The sequence below is a fragment of the Nothoprocta perdicaria genome, unplaced genomic scaffold (assembly GCF_003342845.1).
Source record: "Nothoprocta perdicaria isolate Ctin4 unplaced genomic scaffold, notPer1 scaffold_18, whole genome shotgun sequence".
NCBI classification, from domain to species: domain Eukaryota; kingdom Metazoa; phylum Chordata; class Aves; order Tinamiformes; family Tinamidae; genus Nothoprocta; species Nothoprocta perdicaria.
In genome coordinates, this window is record NW_020454982.1 from 599,937 (window position 1) to 622,229 (window position 22,293).

At 38.2% G+C, this 22,293-nt stretch overlaps 1 protein-coding gene and 1 long non-coding RNA gene across 7 annotated transcripts; one reads left to right on the forward strand and one right to left on the reverse strand.

Moving 5' to 3' along the window:
• Nucleotides 1-1,759: 1,759 nt before the first annotated feature.
• On the reverse strand, nt 1,760-3,092 carry LOC112945002. Its single transcript, XR_003248907.1, has 2 exons — nt 3,050-3,092; nt 1,760-1,808 (listed from the first exon to the last, which is right to left on the reverse strand). It is a non-coding gene; the product is annotated as an uncharacterized LOC112945002 (long non-coding RNA).
• Nucleotides 3,093-3,330: 238 nt separating this feature from the next.
• On the forward strand, nt 3,331-21,829 carry LSM14A (LSM14A, mRNA processing body assembly factor). Of its 6 annotated transcripts, none has more exons than XM_026036517.1 (10): nt 3,331-3,699; nt 10,655-10,818; nt 11,353-11,485; nt 12,996-13,118; nt 14,446-14,622; nt 14,984-15,046; nt 15,719-15,898; nt 17,332-17,503; nt 18,375-18,603; nt 20,094-21,829. In XM_026036517.1, exons 1-10 carry the CDS (start codon nt 3,579-3,581, stop codon nt 20,115-20,117), a joined length of 1,386 nt encoding a protein of 461 aa, XP_025892302.1. In that variant the 5' UTR covers nt 3,331-3,578; the 3' UTR covers nt 20,118-21,829. The 6 variants fall into 6 exon arrangements, with proteins under 6 accessions (XP_025892302.1, XP_025892303.1, XP_025892305.1 ...); XM_026036518.1 differs by having other exon boundaries at nt 17,335-17,503; XM_026036520.1 differs by having other exon boundaries at nt 12,999-13,118.
• The last annotated feature ends 464 nt before the right edge of the window (nt 21,830-22,293 follow it).

The following is a 22,293-nucleotide window of genomic DNA, read 5'->3' on the forward strand; positions in this document are numbered from 1 at the left end:
GGCTCCCGGGCGCCCGCCTCGCCCCGCTGGGAGCTGCAGCCGGCACTTTCCTCGCCGCAGGCTCGGCCGCCCGCGCAAGCAGCTCCGTTTGCTCCACGGTTGCACTTTGTTTGGGTGCAGAGCAGCTGCTTAGCCAGACTGGAGTGCCCGCAGTACAACAGCTCGGCCCCCGCACTGTCCGTACCCCTCTTCACAGCAGCGCTTGTCTCAGAAATACAACCAGCCAGGATGCCAGCGGCCCTACCTCATAGACTCCCTAACTGACAACAGAGCAGCCTGTTTGATGGGACCCTCACAGGTGTCTTGGGCCATAAAAACAACTGATTTTGCCCAGGTGGATAAGCGGCACCCACAGTTCATAGCATTTGTTCTGGACACAAGTGATAATTGTCACACATCTGTGAAGCTGCCATCACAAGATAGCTTGGGTTCCACCACCCTGCAACAGCCTCTGTGTCTGCAATGTTACAGCTGCTGCTCTGTAGCCTGAAACTGCAGACATCCATTACTTAATTTGTTACTACATAACTATTTGTTTGGGTTCGGGAGGTGTAAAATATCAAAATACAATTTAGACAATAACTTTTTTTTTAACTGAATTTTTTTTTTTTTTTTGGTTAAGAAGATTCAATGTTTCCTATTAGATCCCAAACCTTTACTTTGTASTACCTCTAATAAACATGGAAACTGAAAGTAGCTAAGATTCTGTCAGTAGTTCTGACTCRGAATAAAAGGCTAGTATTTATGAACACACTTCGCCATTAAACTTTGAGTCTCTATTAAAAAGAAAAGAAGAAAAAAAACTTTACTSTTTTGTAACTGTGGAAGATAAAAACTAATTTTCCCACTAGAAGGAAAAAAAGGACTATAGCTTTCAATGCTTAAAAAAAGACCTGGTTTTAATTACRCTTACAAAGCACATTTGTGGGTGGATACTCTGTAAAGCATGAATTAATATTTCTTTTCACCTACCTCCAATTAACTGAGCCATTTATGTACACAAACACAGAGAATAAGAAGTATAATAGAACACTGTATTTAATTAAACATGATATACACTGCTGCACATTGGACTCTTTGCAAATCAAAAGCTTGATGACATACATAAAATTATATATAAAGTTGCTGAAACCGACTTTGGACCTACTTTAAAGAGGGGCTGGCATATTATTGGCAAGATAAAAATCCCTTATCAGCACTTAGTGTACCAAACACAGGACAGTTTTAAGAAAACATATCAGTTTTCTTTCACAATGACCTCATATTTTTTTTGCATCTCTTAATAAAGTTCCATGAGTTTTGTCTGCAGAAATCATGCAGCACCATTTCTATGATTCATTTACTTGCTCTATTGTTTTATTGGTAAATAGAATCAAGAGATCCTATTATATATATCACGCATATTTCTTATGCATATCATGCATAATTCTTATGGCAATTGTTATATGCAATAATTCCATGCACTTCAAGAGCACAAAGCTACAGCTAGGTACAGCTAGCTAGAATAATCAAAAGCTATTCTATAACTACTATTAAATACAGGTTTGTGCATATCAGTGGCAATGGATTTTTTTTATATACAGCTTTTTATAAATTCATGATCTATTATTTTAAAGTTTGAGKGCATAAATAATCATCTGCACTCACAGATAACAGGATTTGACAGAAAATTCGGGACAATTAAACAGCAAGAACCCCATTATTCCCTTTAAAAGTTTGTCAAGGGGATATTTTTTACTTGACTGACAGTCTTTTCTTCTGTCAACTCYTTCCAGCTTCTTGACTCTTTCAGCAAATAACTGTAGCATCTAAAAAAAAAAAAAAAAGCACTTTGTCAGTTTTCCCACTTGAATTCTCCCCTGAAATTCTCTTCCACTTTCTGTCCTAAACACCATTTTTATCTCCAGTTCCACCTCATAACTATGAAGCTCTATGAACCTTCACTGTGAAGCTTTGAAGTATGAGGAAAAAAATGTTAGCCACATGGAAGAGGAAAATGCTTGCATTCCAAGGTACTCTGCTTCCCTTCTCAGCATTATGCGATATTTATTAATGTAACAGCATTACACAAGATATTTATTGCTCTTGTCAGCATTGCTTGGTATATCCCCCCTTCCATCCCCTCACAGTTTTAYCTCCTCCATGAATCAAGGTTCTGATCCTCCTTTCAACCTTCAACAAAGTTTTTTTTTGTTTTTTTTTTTYCCCTCTTCCAAGCCCTATGTATATCTGAAGTTAATCTCCTGTTGACAGGAGCAAGAATCATACAATACAGACAGCAGCTGCTCCCATTGCTTGTCACCCAGCTCACCACCTCCAACAGTCAGTAGTTTGTGATAGAGAGCAGTAGCCACAGCCCAACATCCTCTTAGTGGTCAGCAAGTCTTCTCCCTTCCAATGCACTCAAAAGCACAGTATATTTTGCTGTTTTCCTAATCGGTAGCTTTGAGGTAGGATACAAATACTTATTTTCAACATTTTAGATAGGATACAAATACTTATTTTCAACATTTTACTCCAACTGATATGTTCATTTATGTCATTACCTGAAGAACTTTGTTCCCAAATCTCTTGAATAGCTCAGGATTTGCTAGAAACACCTTGCAGTAAAGCTCCCTAAGCATTTGCTAAGCACTTCCTACCGCTTCACAATAAAGCCTTTTCTAGAAGCTATTTCTGCAGAATATAACTTGCTAGGATACAAATATAAAGAGGGAGACCAGAGGCAGTATCACGTTTCAACAGGGGAAGTCTCTACCATGAAGCCTTATTCATTATGCTTACTTAGGGAGTGAAGTAAGTGCAGTCTCGGAGTCAAAAGTTTGATTGCTGGTTTTTTTTTTCCCTGTGTTTGTTTTTGTGTGTGCGTGTGTTTGCCCATGGAACAGCTAGTTAAAAAAAAAAAGTGTGGGGGGGGATATTTCCCACACTTAATTCTAAAGTAAAGCCAAGTTTTCATCCACAGCTGCGCTGCTTACTGTTGTTCAGCAAAATCCAACTGGTTCCACAACCTCACCAACCGCGTGAAGTGGGATCTCCCTTCACGTACCTGACTGTCACCTTCACCTGGACATCTCTCTGGCTCTTGCGTGACTGAGCTCGATTACTCACCAGGGCGCGCAAGAGCCGGGTACACGGTGACTCGAGAAGGCCCCGGAGGAGCCGGCCCGGTCACACAGGCCCCCAATAGATCGAGGCCTCCGAGCCCCTCGACCGTTACGCGGGCGCGGAAGTTCCACAGAGCCGCCTAACGGCCYATCCCTTCCCGCCCCACGCGCCGCAGCTCTCGCGAGATCAGCCCGCTCCCGGCATCCATTTCGCGGCTGGGGCGACGGGGGCCGGCTCTGAGGGAAGATGAAGGCGGCGGCCATGTTGGGAGCTTTGGGGTGCTGGTGGTGTTGCCTCTGCTGAGGGGGCCTGCGCGGAGGGAGCCGCCCCGGGGATCGGCGCAGCGTCGGGCGCGATCCGAGTGGAGCAGAGCGCCTGCTGCCGCTTCGAGTCGGGCTCGCGTGGGCGCCTGTGCCCGGCTCTAGGAGCGCTCGGCAGGGGAGGGGGTCCCTGACCGAGGAGCCAGCGCCATGAGCGGGGGGACGCCCTACATCGGGAGCAAGATCAGCCTCATCTCCAAGGCCGAGATCCGCTATGAGGGGATCCTGTACACCATCGACACGGAGAACTCCACCGTGGCGCTGGCCAAGGGTAAGGAGCAGGCGGGGAGAGGCCTGCGGCCTAGGCGGCCCGGCTGCGCCCCGGGGAGGGGAGCGGAGCGGCGCTGGGGCTCCTCCGGCACCGAGCAGGAGCCCGAAGCTGCGGCCACCCCGCCACCCACCCGAGTGCGATAGGGAGCCTGCGGGCTGCAAGGGCTCCGGCGGTGCCATAAGGGGCAGAGGGTGAGCCCAGGGGGGAGCCGCGGCCCGGCTGGACGCGCAGGGGACCGGGAGTGCCGAGCGCGGAGCTCCGGGGAACTCGGAAAGCCCCGAGGGCCGAGGAGCGGCTGCCGCAGTGAGAAGCAGCCGAGCGCGTTACTTGGAGTAGGCTGGAGGAGGCGGGAGCTGCTGAAAAGGGCCCTGGACAGAGTTAAAGTCTGAAGAACTTAGTGGGGACGGGGGAGCTGTTGGTGAGCGAGAGTGTCAGGAAAAGCGAGAGGAGGAGATGGGGAAGAAGATCCGTCTGTATTGGAAGAATTCCTAGCGTTGAGGCTGTAAGTAGTGTGGGGTTGCGTAGCAGGAAACTGCTGCTGCCTCCTGGGACGGAGAGAGACTAGATTTTCCAAAGGAGAGCATGCAAATCATCAAGATTATCAGTAAATGAAGCTGTTTTTGAGCTCTTCTTTACCCTGRTAGATACAGGGCACTGTATAAATCAAAATTGAGGACAAACTGCTGTGCGAGAGAATTCCTTGCTGTGCAAGGAATGTGMGTGTTGGAAAGGTGGGAGGATGTGTTCGTAGAGCAAGAGAATCAGAGATAGGAGTAAAAAAGAGAGGGTGTTTGAAACAGGATACGTCAAGGACTATACTGTTTCTTACACTTTCAAATGCATTCTCAGCACAGGTACRTTAACTGTAGCAGTGAATATGTAATGTTCTTATCAAAAATGAAGGCAAAATTTTTAATATGTTGTTTATAATTGACTCTGCAAAACTCTCTTGTATTTTGATTTACAGATTTTGCCCTTGTAAAACTTTCTAAATAATCTAAATACATATATAAAATCTGAGAKGGCTTAATTTGACTGTTAGGTAAGGAGAAAAATTGAATGTAAATTAAATAATGAGACGGAGAATATTCTAAATCTCTGTTCCTGTTTGTTATAGTAACTTAGTTTTTAAGCTAGTGAAGGATAACATAATGAGGGTATTACATTTTACATAGTCGGTATACTTAGTAATAGCTCATCTGTTGATTTAAGGCTATGTAGCAGTTTGCTTTCATCTCTCATTGGTCTTTGTGGAAGTTCTTGTTTGTTTGCCCTGTCACTTTATGCCCCCTCCCATAATGCATGTATGAGTGTGTGTGTGTGTGTGTTACTGTTTTAGAAATAAAATGCTTTTCTTTCTCTAAGTTTTTGTACCTTTTGTACCCCTTGTGCTTTGAAATAGGTGCTTTGCTTTGTACATATTTTATGCTTTTATAGTAGGTTCAGTCCCAGGCTTGTGTTAAGTCATTTACAGGATGTTTAGCTTTCATGATTTGAACGTTAACTTTTTATTTGATCACAGGTGTTTCTTTATATGAGAAAAAGATAAAACACAATGATAAAAAATGTTTAGGAATTCCAACTTAATGTTGTTCTGATTTTCACACAAAAGCAGTTACAAGAATCCCATCCTTAAGGAGCTTGTAATAGCCTTTAATTTTGACAGATTTAGTCCTGATCAAGCCAGTCATGCRTGACTCCTCGGGAGCGGTTAAGTCATGCTGTTGCATACCTTCCAAGTGTGGATATTAAAGACAGATCAAACTACGATTATAAGTCTCAACTGCACACTTCTCAAAACTCTCATTCAAAATGTAATTCTAAACTATTAAGTTGGTTTAATAAAAGTTACGTGAGTTAGSTCAGGAATGTACGTTTTGTAACGTAGTGCTGTGAGTCAGAAGGAAGTAGATGAGTATTTSTAGGCCACTCAACCAAAAATCTTGATGTTAAAAAAAGCCATCTAAAACGATTTACTGCTTCCATTTTGCTCTCTTGTATGGATGGCTGATCACTCTTATCCAGGTTGAGGGTAAGTCAGAGTTCCTCACTTAGTAATGTGAAATTATTTGTGAGGTGAAAGGCAAAGTAGAGGCAGACTGTGACATTGAATAACTGCAGATTTGTTTAGCAGTTGAGCTTCAATAGGTTAACCTGAGATTAAGCTGATCAGGATGTAAATGTGGGGTACTTTTCCTGGAGCTGTATTGTATTATTTGGACCATTATGTTTGATAGATATTAGTGAACTAGATTTCATGAATTTATCTTAACAAGTGATTTAATTTCTGATATTTTTGATCATCTGTGATGGTATTATCTGTGCTATTACTACCTGATGATGCATGGGAGAGTTTTGTTTGTTTGTTTTGGGGKTTTTTTTGCACGTATTTAAACTGTCTTAATTTGGTGAAAGATTAAGAAATGAAGATTGAACAGAGTTAAAATCTTGTGAAGACCCAAGTACTTCCTATAGCTAAGGAGTAGGAATAGCAGAGGGAAGGGGTATTTTTTTTCTTTTTTTTTTGTTTAGAAGTTATTTTTCAGGGTCAATTATGTGACACGCACAGTTTGTGTTCTCTGACAGGGCTTCATGGTTAGGACATGTGTGCCTAAGCCAACCTGTGCATAGTATGTCCTACCAGAACAATTTATTACATGAAATCTTACACTTGGCTACTTACCCCTTATCTCCTTGTTAAGCCACCCTCACAAAAAGCAGGGAAATGCAGGTTGAATTAATTGTTCTGAAAGTAACAACCCACTGTTAGATGTTACCTTCATATCATGGCAAAAGAATGAATAGGGTGTGTTATAGGGAAAGGGTTTGCATGTTATAGGGAAAGAGAGTTTGAGGTTTTTGGAGAGATCTGGCAATTAAACAYGAATGGTTCATAATGGTGGCCTTATTTTGGTCACAACGTCTCCCATGGGTGCTGTAAGAGTAAGGAAAGACTAGTGTGATGTATACGAAGTAAGCCTGAAGAGTTGTGTCAGTGCTGTGTGCAGAGACCTGATTGAAGTGCGTATGTGCAGTCACAGAATGGTTAAGGTTGGAAGAGAGTGCYAGAGATCATCTAGTCCAACCCCCCTGCTCAAGCAGGGACCCCTAGAGCACTKGACACAGAGTCACATCCAGGAAGGTTTTAAAGATTTCCAGAGAAGGACTCCACAGTCTCTCTGGATAGCCTGTTCCAATGCTGTAATTCACATTAAAGGGGAACAGAGTCATCWTTTTTGCTAGTAGAATACACAGTTTGGCTTTTGGTTATTACAGTATTTTTCATGCAACATCTGATTATTTCTGATAACTCATATGRAAGCTTACAATRCTRTTTATTTTCCTCAAGGATTATAGTAGTATACTATGTTATATAGTYTTATATTGTTATGTGCTATATAGTTGCACAGTATATCCGTTGAAGTCAGTCATATTAAATTAGTGGAACGATTTGGGCATAGAGTCACATACCARAATTTTATTAGACTCAAAACTGTAAATTACTTTCTAGACAGTTCGTTAAATGTATGTAATTATGCTGATAAAAATACTTGCTTTCAACATAAAATAGTTTCTGTTTCCTTCTTTGCAAGTCACTATGCCAATTTAGRTCATTTGAATAAAAATGTTTAAGTCAACAAAGTAGGATTAAATRGATTTACTGTAGTTCTGGTAACAGCTATATGATGGTGATGTTTTTCACATGCTTATTTTCATATCTTCGCACCCCTTTAGTGCTGTATATGAACCACTGCACCTTGTTCTGGAGGAGGGAGGTAGTCTGAGGAAATACCCCAAGAGGCAGAGCTGGATACAGCTCTAAGACTGCTGCTGCTCTAAATACATTTTCTTTTTGATATTCTGGCAAGTTAGTATTTCTGATCATGCAAAACTATGGYTAAAGTTGTTTCTTTCTAACATTCCTAATGTATTGATGACTTTTAATATTAGACTTTTTACTTTAATGGACTCAAAGCATGTTGAAATCCAAAATAAGCAGAGGAAGAATAAACTGTTGAGAGAGGCATCCTGTTGCAAAATATTAAAATAAATGTTTAAGTCATTGTTACACTGATATCTGAGGATCTGAGATAGTACTGTGCAAAAACATATAGTGCTTATCTTGGAAYTTAATCTAATTAAACCAACTTTACCTATTTTCTGAGATCCCTGCGCATGCTGTTCTGGTTCCTTTAAAGTGGTAGGAGATGATTGTTGCTTTTGGGTGAGGGAGGAAAAGACTGAACCCAATTTCAGGGTTCTGTAGGACAAGAATAAACAATTGTCTTGTTATGGACAAAATTCCCTCTCTCATTTTTCTCCTTCCTCCACTTGAAATTTGCAGYTAAACAAGTATTACCAAAACCGTAGTTTCAAGTGAGTCAGGGGAATAATCCCAGACCTTTYGTAGCAGCTCTTCATTTATGGTGTTGCAAAACCATAGACCGTTATCAGCGTCTTCATTTAGTTGCCTAGACAGCTGTATATGTTAATAATAAATTCTGATTTAGGGATTTTGGGTGTTTTTTGTTGTTTACTTGTTCGGTTTTATTACGGGAGGGAAGGGGGGGGGGGAGGAAGTCCTTGCTGAGTTACAGTAAAATCTCTGTACTGATTGTAACCTGTTACCTGCAGTAATTTTTATTTATATATATATATATACACACTTATATATATATCCAGTGATTGTCATTAGATTAAAATGATATTTTTCAGCTTCTTTCATTTATTAGTTTAGAATGGGGAGAGGTAATGGCTGAATATTAAAACTGCATGTCCTCTTTGCATCTTGTGACATTGTTATTTATTATTAAAGCACTTTCCTGTATCTGACTTGCAGAAGTACGTTCATAGTAGACTTCTGCCATAGTTCATCAGTAAGGACARGATTCCTTCCTCTAGCTTACTACCCTTTTGGGAGTTTCACTGTTGCTAAGTTTGTTCATTTCATCTATAAGGTTAAATATCATTAAGCTACCAGTTACTGCACTGGACTTGTTTTGGTAGGCAAAATGGCTACTATAGCCACCATTTCAGTGTGGTAGGATAGAGACATGCAATACAAGGTCAACTTTGCACTTAACAAGGCAACAGGTCTAATAACACAATGAAAGGCCAAGCTTATTTACTACTATGGTAATAAGTACTGTGTAGAATGACCAGGGACTGGAGGTAAATTCTTGGTCAAAATATTAAAATTCAAGGYCTTGATGAATAAGAAGCAAAATAAAGAACTTCAGTAATGCACATGACCAATTGATAATGTTGTTTCAGTCAAAGCAACATTTTATTCGGTATTTCTGGAAATTCTTAACCTTCAAATATCTCAGTCTTCTTCTACAGAGGAAGAAGAGAAGGTAGATTTATCTTGTTCCGAGTGTTGAAATTCATTTAATAGCATATGCCTTTTGACAGCTCTTACTTTATTGTAGTGTTGAGAGTAGACTTTCTCGTGATTCCATAAAAAAAAATTCCAAGTTAAAGTGATACCGATTTGAACRAAATAATTGCAGTCATTTAATGCTATTTTTTTCATTGCAGTGTAGAGTCAGTCTCTTTATCCTTGAATTATTCTTCTCAAAAAGATTTGCAATACTTGACTGATAAGTTTTGTTTGTACAATATGCAGTACTAGAAGAAGCAACATTGATGGAAGATGATGCAACCTAAGAAATGACTCAGTATGGCTTTTTGCAGCTCTACCAGAAGCACTGCTTTTCTTGACTAATGGTTTTATGGCTACAAATAAGTGCCTAATGATGTCTCCAAAATGTTGATGCTTCTCAAAATGGAGGGAGAGCTAATTCTGGTAAATTTAAGTAAACTGTGGGTGTTTTCTCCGTAATAACCTGTAGTACMTTACAATGCAGCCAAGGGGAGTGTCCTAAGAACCTAGAGGAAAGATGATTGAGGAGGACTGTCAAAGCTGCCACAGGCAGATGTTCAGTGGCATGTGATTAACATAATCTTCTCCATATTTTTTTTGTTTTTTATTTTTTTTTTCTTCTTCTCCTTCTTCACTTAAAGTCCAGCTCTTGGAGTTCTATCTCTGCTTCAGTTGCTGGGGTCTTTTTGTTTTGTGTGTTGATGGTAGCTCTTTGAGGGATTTGTTTCTGTTATCATCTTTGGTTTTCTTCTGTGTGCTTTTTTTTCCTTTTATTTTTTCGTTCCCTAATTTATATTCACTTAAAGTTAGCAGTCTTAAGGCAAGGAAAAGTCAGGAGAGAATACTGAAAATAAAAGCGTTAGTTGTATACATTGATAGTGATTAAATGTGATACAAAGAGTAACTCATGATKAGCTTTGTTGTATAATCTGAAAACTGTTGCAATTCAGCTAAGTACTTACAGATTAATTTCATGTGTYATTATGCTGCACATTGGGCAGGCATACTTAATATGATGATTCTGCCTTATAAGCTTACTTTAATTTGATAGAGATCATGTGAAATGTTAGTGCAGAARTATGTAGACTCATGTCTTCGACTCACAGGACCGATAGATCAGCCTTAGTTGCCACTTGAGGTTCCTGTTGTTATAATGTTGAAGATTATGTTAACCTCAGAAAAGAACTGCTTTCCTGCTTCCCCTTTTCCCCACAAAAGAATTCAACCTGTAAGTGACAGTGTAAATGGTCTCTCAGTAAGGAACAGGACAGGGATATTTGCTTGAAATTCAATAGATATTTRTAAGGTCAAATTACTTCTGTCAGAGCAGTTGAGAATGGCAAAGAATGTGCCCTTTATTAGATTGTGATAGAATTGTAATAGATTGTGTGATAGAATGTGTCTATTTAAAAGATTTTTTTGTTGTTCAATGAATTTGTTCTTTTAACTTAAAAACACCAGTCTCTGCAGTATGTTTGAGATCCTCTTGTTGACTGTGGGCTTTTTTTTTTTCCCCTCTCCTCTTCTCTCCTTTCCTCTCACTCTTCCCATACCTGCTGTTTTCTACAGTTCGTTCCTTTGGTACAGAAGATAGACCAACTGATAGACCTATACCACCTCGCGATGAAGTCTTTGAGTATATTATATTCCGTGGTAGTGACATTAAAGATCTAACTGTCTGTGAGCCACCAAAGCCTCAGTGTTCTTTGCCACAGGATCCTGCTATTGTTCAGGTAAGGTGAAACATAATTTTAGATATGTTTGTTTGTTTGTTGGCTMAGACATAAGCTGACAGCATTAAACTCTGTTTAGTTGAGACCTAGTGCTCAAAAGTAGAATCTTTATAGCTGTAAGTTCACAACGCAAAGAATTCTAGACTTTCTAGGATTGTAAGATTTCTCTCTTGAATCATTTCTGTCTGAAAATTTGAGTTGAAATCAAACTCCACAGTAAATTAGATACCAAAGCTGATTATTTTTTTTCTGCCCATTGTTTTTTTGCCAGTACGAATTTATGAGACTCTAATGCTGAGTAATGTGGATATTTTGGCATTTTTAATACTGTCTTTGCTTCTTTTGAAATATGCTGGTTAAACTTCTAGTATCCAAAAAACAAGTTTATGAATATAAAGTTATTTTCTTATGTRTTAGTCCCAATGTTATTGTTATGGTAAGTTTAATGAAAAGTTTTAGAGTTTCCTCTGTATTTTGCCTTGTAGAACTCAGCTTTTTATGCGAATGTTATATTCTACATTTTTTTTCCTGTAGTCTTCATTAGGATCTTCAACTACATCTTCATTCCAGTCTGTGGGATCCTATGGTCCTTTTGGTAGAATGCCTGCATACAGTCAGTTTAGTCCAAGCCCRTTAGTAGGGCAGCAGTTTGGTGCTGTTGGAGTTGGTATGTTCATTTTTATTTCTAATTTTCCTATAAGTTGTCTGTATGTTTCTAAACAGTAATCAGTGGTTATTATTCCTGTCTTATCCAAAGTACAGGTCCAAAGTCTTGAGTCCATATCAGTCCCATACTAGTTCAGTAGCAGTGAGTTTTTCATAACCCTTGTGCCTCAAATCAAACCATCCACATGGTTTAGAGCTTACCAGCCCAACTCAGAAGTGGTGAACAGGATGGGTTCATGAATGTTTTACAAATGGTAGTGAAACAGCACCTATACAAAAGCAGTAAGCTGTGCTGGGGAGARCTGGTCAGGTGGTATGTGCCTCAGCCAGGGATTTGAATTATTCATCAGTCTTTTTGCCAGCACAGTTCGGCAGCTACTCAGAAGTTTATCTTGGCCTAAGGTCCATGCTTGAAGTGTTTGGTGAATTAATGGGCTAGTTGCTCACTTTTACTTATATTGTAAATGTAATAATGGATGCTCTTGACTTGCCAGCCAAATTTCCTTCTTCCCTCAAAGTTTCTTCAGCAAAAGAGAAGTCAGTTTATATTCCCAGCATTAAACCAAAGAGAATTCACTATAAGGCTCTGTAAAGAGTTCAATTAATGAACAAAAGAGGCAAGAACCTTATTGTAAGTCCTTTCCATTCAGCAATTGGAGGAAAGCTGGATAAGATCACTGTGGCTAGAAGTGAGAATCTTGAGGTCAGACAAGGAAATCAAGGCCTTAAATATGCAGTGGAAACTTAGCCACTAGTGAATATCATACTGGTACAAACCCAGCTATATTTTGATTTTGCTACAATGGATATTAAACAGGTATTATTTACAGTGATGGCTGAAACTTTAAAACTTGAGAGTTTCTAAACTTTAGTCTTAGTTCTGTAGAATTTAATTTACTTTTCCAGCTTTTATGACTGTAAAAATACAGATAGATTCCTGTTTTACAACGGAAAGTATGTTTGTTTAGCTATTAGCTTAGAGGATGGAAGCCTTCATTATCTGTACTGAGACAGGATGACAGAAGAGCAGAGTTKGAAAGGAGTACTTTTATAATATTCTACTTTTATTAAAAACTAATATTCTTGTAACAGTTATAGCAACAGTATTACTCTTAGAATTGAAAACGCCAACCATGGGAATGGAAGGATGTAGAATTGGCCATAATTTAGTATTWATGAATAAGACACGATGGTTTTATTTTTTGTTGTTCTTTAAAAGATGTTAAGTGAGAATATATACCAACAGTTTTTTTTCTTATTGTGTGTTGTCATTACCATGCTATGTTACTGCTTGTGACATTAAAGCTGCCAGTGCTTTTTACATAATATATAAATAAAAATRTTCAAATCCTTTGTGTATATATAAGATACTATAGTCTTACCACCTTGGTAAGAATACATACATTATACTAAATGTAAATATGAGGGAACRCAAGTACATTGACTTTTGTCTATTTTTAAATGACCTCAAGTCTAAATTAGGTTTTATAACTATAGTATTTCCTTCAAAGCAGGAGGTTCTTTAACATCTTTTGGAACAGACTCTTCAGGCAGTGCTAACTTGTCCCAGAACACTGCAGTTGGTTCTGCATTTACAACAGATGCAAGATCATTAAAATCGCAGATGTCTCAAGGTAAATCTTGTTGATTGTATCTGTGAGCTTTGTGACTGCCTGTCTTGTCTTCCCCTCTCATTTAAGTGGTTGCTAGAAATGCTATTTTCAAATGTCCAGGCTGGAATAGGTTAAGTTGAGGTTAATGTTATACCAAAGAACCTAATTGTATCACAAAAAWTAGAGTATTAAGAAAAATAAGGATCAGTTGAGAGATTTTGTATTTTATTATTRTATAAATGCATTTTCCTACACCTAGCTGTGCTACATAGGTAATTTTAGTTTTAGCAACACATCCATTATTGTGAAAATACCTAGATCAGAAAGTAGGTGTTGCTTCAGCTGAGTGATAGCGAGCAGGTGCATGTGGAAGTTCTGTATCTGATTTTATTGATAACATGACAAAACTWAAGATACTACATGCTGACAGAATTGTGGAATCCTTCACCCTTACCTTTCCTGAAAGTCCGTTAAAGCCCAAAAGACATTATTTTCCTCATTCTTCAGACTTTGTTTCAACAACTGAAAGTGCATGCTAACAGTTATTCCAGACACTTTAAAAGGCAAAATACAAAACTTGATACTAACTTTTTTTGTCTAAGTTCCATTTGAAATTTTTGAACAAATTAGGATGGATTTCAGTTGTATGGTTTATGAAATACATGATCAAATTTTGCTGTATTAGCAAGAAGAAACGATGATCACTTGCTCTTGCTTTACAAAATTGTATGACTCTTAGATTTAATATGAAACATSTTCAAGCTGAAGATACATACAGAAAACTTATGGGAGGCCCAAAATATTTTTTGTGCTTGCTGTATTTTTTTAATTCCAAGATGTTTATTGCTTCACTCATGTTGTAAATTGAAATGTATGAACAGTACTTTATGGGGAATTTTTCATGACTTTTGTTTCCAATTTGCTATGGCTGTTCATTATTTTGTAAAGTGAGCATACAACAGGATGCTAGATGAGATGTAATTTCGGTATCATAACTGTATCTCTGTCGTTGGGAGCATTCACTGTCCATTTGGCTTTTCAGAGAGACAGAAGGAGTTTTTGTACCTCCTATCAGTCAAAAAATTAATTCCACAGCTATATGCTCACTCATCATAGGCTGGTAGGGATTATTTGTCCTACCAGTTTTTTAATTTTGTACTGGGGGAAGGGAAATGGCTAAAAGTCTTTCATTAGTAGCTTAGTGGATCTGAGGATGCAGCTGACTTGACTGGCAAGGCAGATAACACTGTCAGCCTGGATTGATTGAGAYCAGAAACTCAAATTTACAGAGCAGTAATCCTTTGGGGTTTTTTTGTTGTTCGTGTGTTCACTTACTTGTTTTATTTAGGTCGTTCAAGCCCCCAGATCGATCATTTGAGAAGGAGCCCCACCATGGAACAAGCAGTACAGACAGCTTCAGCCCATTTGCCTACTCCAGCACCTGTTGGGAGAAGGAGTCCCGTAGCAGCAAGACCTCTAGTGTCTGCTAGCCAAAAATCGTTAGAGAATCAGGAACACAGACGAGGTAACTTTGGGTCACTTTCATAGAAGGTTGTTATGTGGTGTGTCGCCCGCCCCTACACCCCTTTTTTGTTCTTGTTTTTGGTTAGTTTTCCCAATACAGAGCAGAGCTGTTCAGCCCTACATTAAGGWTGAGGCGATATCTGATACTGCTGTCTGATACTGCTAGACTGGTCAGCCAAGACATGGATTGTAACTTCTTTTTTGTCATTTGYCAAACATTTTTTGTTGTTCAAGAAGTTGAATTCATGTTCTACTTTCGGGACCTTGGATTTTTGGAAATCTGAACTGTATAGCTAAATACATAAGTGTGAGAGAAAATACTTAATTGGATAAACAGATCATCTTTTTATTTCCAACTTTAGCTGAAGCACACAAGGTTTCAAGATCAGAAAATGAACTCAGAAATGAAAACAAACGACAAATTGGTAAATCTTGTTTTGAGAAATAGTTATTGTTTTCAGACTTCTAGTTTCAGACTTTAAAGTCTGGCAACATGCAGTATTGCATACGGTTTACAGAGTGGTAGAATTTTGTTTTTAATGTTCAGAAATCTTAGTAAAGAAAACTTGCAGTTCAGATTATGATCATGTAGGACACATACTTGGAATACTTTCACATAAAYGTTCCTAGTGGGTGTAATGATAACTTTGCTTTGGGTCAGAATAACACAAGGACAGAAAGTTGACAATACACCAGTGTTTTTTTCTTTTTCCAATCACTACAAGTGACTGGAAAAAACAAGAGCAAACAGAATTAATAGTTATACACAAAGTTGTATGATGAAGATATTGATGTCGTCTTTCAGAAATATTTCACTGCAAAGTCAATAACGTTTTAACTGTTATTTGGAAGGCTTTTAATGAAATTTTTAGAAAGCCATTTTGCTTACTAAAGATAGTACCTGAGATTAACATATGTCAGGTTTTAAGCCATTGCTGCACTTATTGCAAGTGAATTTAAGGATATAAGCTACTCCAATAGGACTTTTTTTTTTAAACAACAAATTCAGGAAGAGGATGCATGAAGCCTCAGCCTGTTACCTGAGGAATTAAAAACAAAAACAAACAAAAAAAAAGATAGAATTTCTCCATTTTCAGTTCCAGGTGCACCTTCAGCACGGAGAGGTCGTGGAGGTCACCGAGGGGGCCGAGGAAGATTTGGTATTAGGAGGGATGGTCCAATGAAGTTTGAGAAAGACTTTGACTTCGAAAGTGCAAATGCACAATTCAACAAAGAGGAAATTGATAGAGAATTTCATAATAAACTTAAATTAAAAGGTAATTTTCTTTGCTTTAGGTATTAGCATGGGGGAAAAATAGCAGAATACGCCTTATAAATGTTAATGCTTGGAGAAGAAGTTTTTAGAACGCCTGTCCTGCTACATCCTGTTAGCAGTTGTGGGGGGGGAAAAAACCAATGGACAGGAGAGATCAGGATCATTATTTACTTATAATCTGCTTTAAGTCTGGGCTATGAAAGAATTCCAACTAGCAAAGTTCTGTAAAAGTTGCTGTAAAGTAAAATCCATATTTGTTTTCAATTATTAATAGACTGAAAATAGTCATAAAAAAGTARTTTTGGATCAGAACATTTTTGGAGCATGCGTGAGGGTTTCAGTCTATAAATCTGTGGAGTTTTTGTTTTAGTTTTCTCTTTCCMAGAGAAACATGGGAGTAGTTCAGATTTGTACTGCCAGGACTTTTGTTTTGTAGCAATATTTTGATCTGCTACTTGTTCATTACTTTGCTGCTACTGTTTCTGGAAAAAATTGCTAGAGGATAAAAGAGATAATTCCCTACATGAGTAATTGATTGGCTAAAATCTGGGAAACAAAGAGTAGGAATAAATGGTCAGATTATAGTGTAGAGAAAAGCCAACAGYAGAGTCCCATAGAATTTATTCTCTGGTACTGATCTCTTTTCTGGGTTGTTTTGAAATAATGAATAGAACATTTGCTGTTGACACTGAATTATTCAGAGTAGTAAAGAGGAAAGCTAACCAYAGAGAACTGTATAGAAAGGCCTCACGAGACAGTGGATGGTAAATGTTTTGGGTTTTGTTTGTTTTCTTTCTCTCTTTAAGACTATCTAATTGTAAACTTACGTGTATTGTGGAGTGGATTAGAGAGAAATCCAAAGTTTACAGATGGCATTTATGAACTATAAGCATTTAGAAAATCATGATGGATAGTTCTGTGGAATCATCAGCTCATTTATCAATTCCAATAAAATGATGGAATATCATTCATAGTAAGACTTTACTTATTAGGAAAGGCATATGCCTTAAAACAAGTCCTTGGCATGTCTTGAGTGTTGGCTGCTGTCTCGAAAGGGAGGTATCAGTGATGGAAAATAGAGAGAAAGAGTATTAAGGATGAGCAAAACCCTGGAATCACTTTTGCCTGAGGAATGACTGAGTAATACTTCTGAGCTTAGAATAGAAATGGCGAAGAGATACAGAATAGCGCTCTCATCCATTCTACTGTGACTTGCTCTAACCTGCAAAGAGTACAGAGGATGTCACCCTTCCACACGGGAGCAGCAAAACATCCAAATTTTCGAGTCAGATAATCTGACACTCATTCAACTTCTGGAGATTGTTTTATATCGTAAACGATGAATATATTTTGTGGGTGTTGGAACAAATTTGCGTGTTTCTTTTGTTTAGTCTGATGGGCTGAAAAAAAAAAATCTGTTTGTCTTTTTTCCAGAAGATAAACTTGAGAAACCAGAGAAGCCTGTGAATGGAGAAGATAAAGGTGACTCAGGTGTCGACACCCAAAATAGCGAAGGGAATGCAGATGAGGAAGATCCTCTAGGACCCAACTGCTACTATGACAAAACCAAATCCTTCTTTGATAACATCTCCTGTGACGACAATAGGTATGGATGGTAGTGGGGAGCTTCTTATGCCCTGTAATGCATGTTTTTGACATAAGGTAGGGTCAGCACTACATAGTGCAAGGAAAATGAGTAAAGATTAAATCCATATGCAATGGACAAAAAGTTTCTTGAGTGTAATACATAGATAGCAAAATATCTTAAACATTTGGAAACATGCATCTGGAATTTAATGCCCATAGTGTGAAATACTCCTTCCAGTTGTGTTACAGAATTATCACTTTAAGTTAAATCAGTTACAAAACTGCTTTGGTACTGGTTTCTAAGTAGCTTACATAATTCTTTTGCCAGTAGTATTGTTTTGAATGGGAAGATATAAGCTTTGATATTTCTGAACTTCTGTTTCATTATTTCCTTTTTTTGTTATGAAAGATGATGTGAATTGCTGACCTAWTTTGAGACTATAGATAGCCTTTTTTCTTTTTTTTTTTTTTTTTTAACTACTAGTTAGATTAAATGTCTGTAATGGCAAACTCCTGTTCTTCTGTTTTGTATTTGAAATTGCCAAGAAGAGTGGTTTGGTTTGGTTTCTTTTCATTATGTAATGCTGTGTACAGAAGATGAAGGTTGCATTCTTCATAGAAAACTCTTATGGCATTATTAATATATCACTAATAAATACTGTGACATACCCACTTGCCCAGTCCCCTATTTTGGAGTGAAATGAATTGTGACAGACATCCAGATACTTGCAGAAAGCACATTTTGGAAATCTGCAATGTGGAAATTTGCAATTGAGAAGATATAATTTTCAATTTCATTGTATTGCTTGTATTGCTTGTGACTTCAAGCTAAGTAAGCTTAATTTTGAAATATTTTCAAATAAACAAACTGTGTTCCTTTTGTGTGGCAGAGAACGGAGACCAACCTGGGCTGAAGAGAGAAGATTAAATGCAGAGACCTTTGGAATTCCACTGCGTCCTAATCGTGGCCGTGGAGGCTTCCGAGGCAGAGGGGGCATCGGCTTCCGAGGAGGAAGAGGGCGAGGAGGTGGAAGAGGTGGCTTCACTGCCCCCCGAGGATTTCGTGGTGGATTCAGAGGAGGTCGAGGAGGCAGGGAGTTTGCTGACTTTGAATATAGGGTAAAATATATTTAATCATTGTTATGCAAATRGTGATTATTTTTAAACAGATCACCATTGAAGTGTGTGACTTGAGCCACTGCCTTTGGAAACTAGTGGTAAAACTTTTAGATCTGGTGTTGAACTACTGAGAGTAAGAATTCCTTTAGTAGTATTTTGCACATACTATGGACTATTTTTGCAGATACTATGCAATTGAAGGGCCACTCGCTAATATTTTGATTAGCAACATCTCACAACCAGCTCAAGCTGCAAGTTACCTTTATTTAGATGCCTATAATATTTGCTTAGCTCAATTAAAAAAAAAAAAAAAAGAAAAGAAAAGAAAAAAAAAAAAGAAAAAGTCCACAAGTAAAATAAAAATGATAGAAATGTGAGTTGGGAACATTTTTCTAAGCAGTAATCTGCAATGCAAAGGCCAAGAGGGGGAAATAGAACATGCTTGTAAGATTCGGGGAATTTTTTTGTGCAAATAATTTGGCACAAAGTGAGCTAGCCTGTATATTTGTCAGTTCCCATGTAACCCCTAAAAATAGCATAACAGCAGTTACTGGTACACAGAGATGAACTCTTGCAAAAAGGTAGGTCAAAAAAATATTTAGGAGTTGCCCAAGTTCCTCTTAAACACATTTTTTTTAAGATACAGCCTACATATAAATCATAAATAATCAGATAAAAGGCTTAGTTTCAGCCAATCCAACTAACTGAAATAATCTCATGTCAAAGCTTTTAATCATCAGATAGGCATGAATGTAAATCAGCAGCACTCCATTATTTGCCAAAGCTAAAATCTTGTAGTTTCAGGGTAGGCCATTTTATTTGGCACTAAACTGTATCATCATCCCAAACGTGAGGCTCTTAAGGAGCAGATATAATCCTGGTGCACTGATTTCAGAATCAGTAACATGAGTCAATTTATGTAATTATATTTGTAACTACAGGCTTTTACAATTTTGACCCCGAAGTAAAATCTTCAGGTAGTGTACTGTGTGAGCAGTTAACTGACTTGCACAGTGGAAGTTTTGTTTCCTGGTTGAGGATGAAATTGCTCAACTATAAAAAGGGTTTTTCATCACAGCAGATTTCCCACTGCTCTGCAGTCACACAGTCATTTATTGGTAAGAATTAATTCTATAACTAAGAATTTTTTTTGGACAGCTTAGCATGCTTCAACAAGTGTTAGCACTGACTTGAAATTAAGGAGTTGAAGATCTGAGGTGTTTGTTTATGTATGAAAGCAACTCATTGTCCTCCAGATAATAGGAGTATTTGTGCCATGCTGGTCAAAATGCCTCGCTCTTTCTGTGTGTGCCCAACTGATARTATTTTGTCCAGAAGCTAACCTGACCATGAGACGCATTCTTTCTCCTGGTTTTAGTAGATGAGAATTACCCTTCACGATGCATCTTTTCCCAGTGCTGTTATCCAAATTAATTTTATTTTTGTGTTTTGCAAAATGAATAGTAACCTTTTGCTGTTGTTCTCTTTAGAAAGACAACAAAGTTGCTGCATAGTCTGCAAGAAGCCTGAAACCGGGTGAACGCCTAGATCTTCTTGATCCAGAGAATTAGTTTCAGTCTCTGCAAAGAATGAAGTTAATTTGCTGTATACTTGTCACCAGCACTGGGATTTAACTATTTAATTTCAAAGGGGTGTAATGCAGTTASTTTTTGAAAAATGGCCATCTTTGAAAACAGTGAGCGTTGAATATATTTGAGACAGAAGGATAAGTAATTTCTTATGTATAGTTAATTATAAAGCAGTACTTCGATGGAGTTTAAGTATTTTTTCATCACTGAAAGGATTTTTCTTATTACTAAATTGTATTTGATAATTGCTTCAAGTTGTAAGGATAATTGTATGCAGAAGGCCGTCGATACTGTGAGTGCTTTGATCCACTGAAGGTTGTTTTTTGGAAATCCTGTAATATCCCTTTTGAGATAGTTGTACTTTATCAACTAGGGTGCTGGACAGTAGAAAACTTGCTTTGTCAGTGAAATATGTACACACAGTAAATACTGTTTCTTAGGCAAAGGAAACTTTTTATATAGTTGTAAAATTCCATTATATCCCATTGCCAAAGAAACATTACAAACTTTGTATAGCTGTATAAAAAGCAACTAATTTTTTAAAGAATAAACATTTTTAAGTCGGCAAACATACTGTGTTATTGCAAAAGTTGATATGCTGAAGAACACTGAATTAGTTGTTTTTCTTTTTTTTTTTTCTTTTTTTTTCTTTTTCCTTTAGCAGCTTTTCAGGCTTAAATGTTTGATTTTATATTTGGACTGTAATGAAGATTTGAAAATGTTCTTCCATTATACAAAACTGGATACACTCTTCACTTCTCTTGCAAGAAATTGATTTTGTAGTTTCTGGCATATCACAGGATTTGACCAAATTAAGGAGATATTTTCGCATAAGGGCAAAATAACAATTTTCATATGTCAAAATTTGCAATTTTACTTAGTGATAAATATTAACTTTTTTAATAAAGTGGACCAGGCACATTAGTTGAGATGATTCTCCTGGGATGCCTGGGACAAAAGTATGTCTCCATTTGTCACTTCTTGAAATGTTAACTTTGTTGTAATATCTGTAGACATAAGCAATTTAAAAAGAATTCTTAGTGTTTGAAGTTGTTTGCATTTTGATAGACCATAGCTTGGAGACATTAAAACTCTGGTTCTAAGACCGTGATTTCACAAGTGACATGGTATGGACTTTTTGGCCAATTCTGAATGACTAGTTATGGCTTTTTGATATGCTAAGTTACAGCTGAAATAGAAATCTGGTCATTTGTGTTTGTATATGTATATGAAGGCCGCAGGAATAAAGGGATCCAAAGATGAAAACATTTTGATCTAATTTGCTGATTTTTTTTTTTGTTAACTTTATCTTCAAAATGTTCAGTGGTGATAAAGATGTGGAAAACTGCACTGTTGGAAAATTGAAATATTTAAAAGTGGTTGATAGAATCTTAATTTTATAACTTTTTGTATAGCACTACAAGGAAGTATTTTGTAATTGGTTTCCTTATTAAGGTCAAGTATTTGGCAATTGTAGAAGTTAGATAATATTGTTTAGTAATGTTTTTTGCATGTTAACAACAATGCCTTTTGGGATCCACAAATCATGATTCTGAACAACTTTAGAGGTTTCTGAACATAAAGGCAAGTGCTGTACTGTTGCAATAACTATGTATACTGTATGAGGTGTCCCAGGCTTATTTAAACACGATGAATTGTAAATACCAATGATCCATGCTGTGAAGGTAGGGATTGACGTCTCTCCCCCAGTATTTGGGTTACCACTTGGGGTGCGCTGAACCCAGGAGTTAGCAGCATGGCCTACCTTCCATGTACCTTGCTCTGTGGAAGTGAGGGTTTTTTTTTTTTATTTTAAAGCAGAATAAACTGTTCAATAAAATCAGTCTGGTGAAGGTGATTGTGTGTGCGGGGCGGCTGTGGGCCTGGGGCAGGGCAGGGGCCGGGGGCCGGGCAGGAGAGGCAGAGGGGCCGGTGCGGCTGCCGCACGCGGGGCTGTGGGCGCTGCTGGGGCTGCCGCTCGCGCAGGGTCTTTACTCGCCGCCCTGAGGCGGGGGCAGTTGGAAGTAAGATCAGGGTCGAGGTGGGAGGGAAGGGAGAAAGGGGCCGAGTGCCCCCCGTCCCTCTGCTGCGGGGGGTGCGT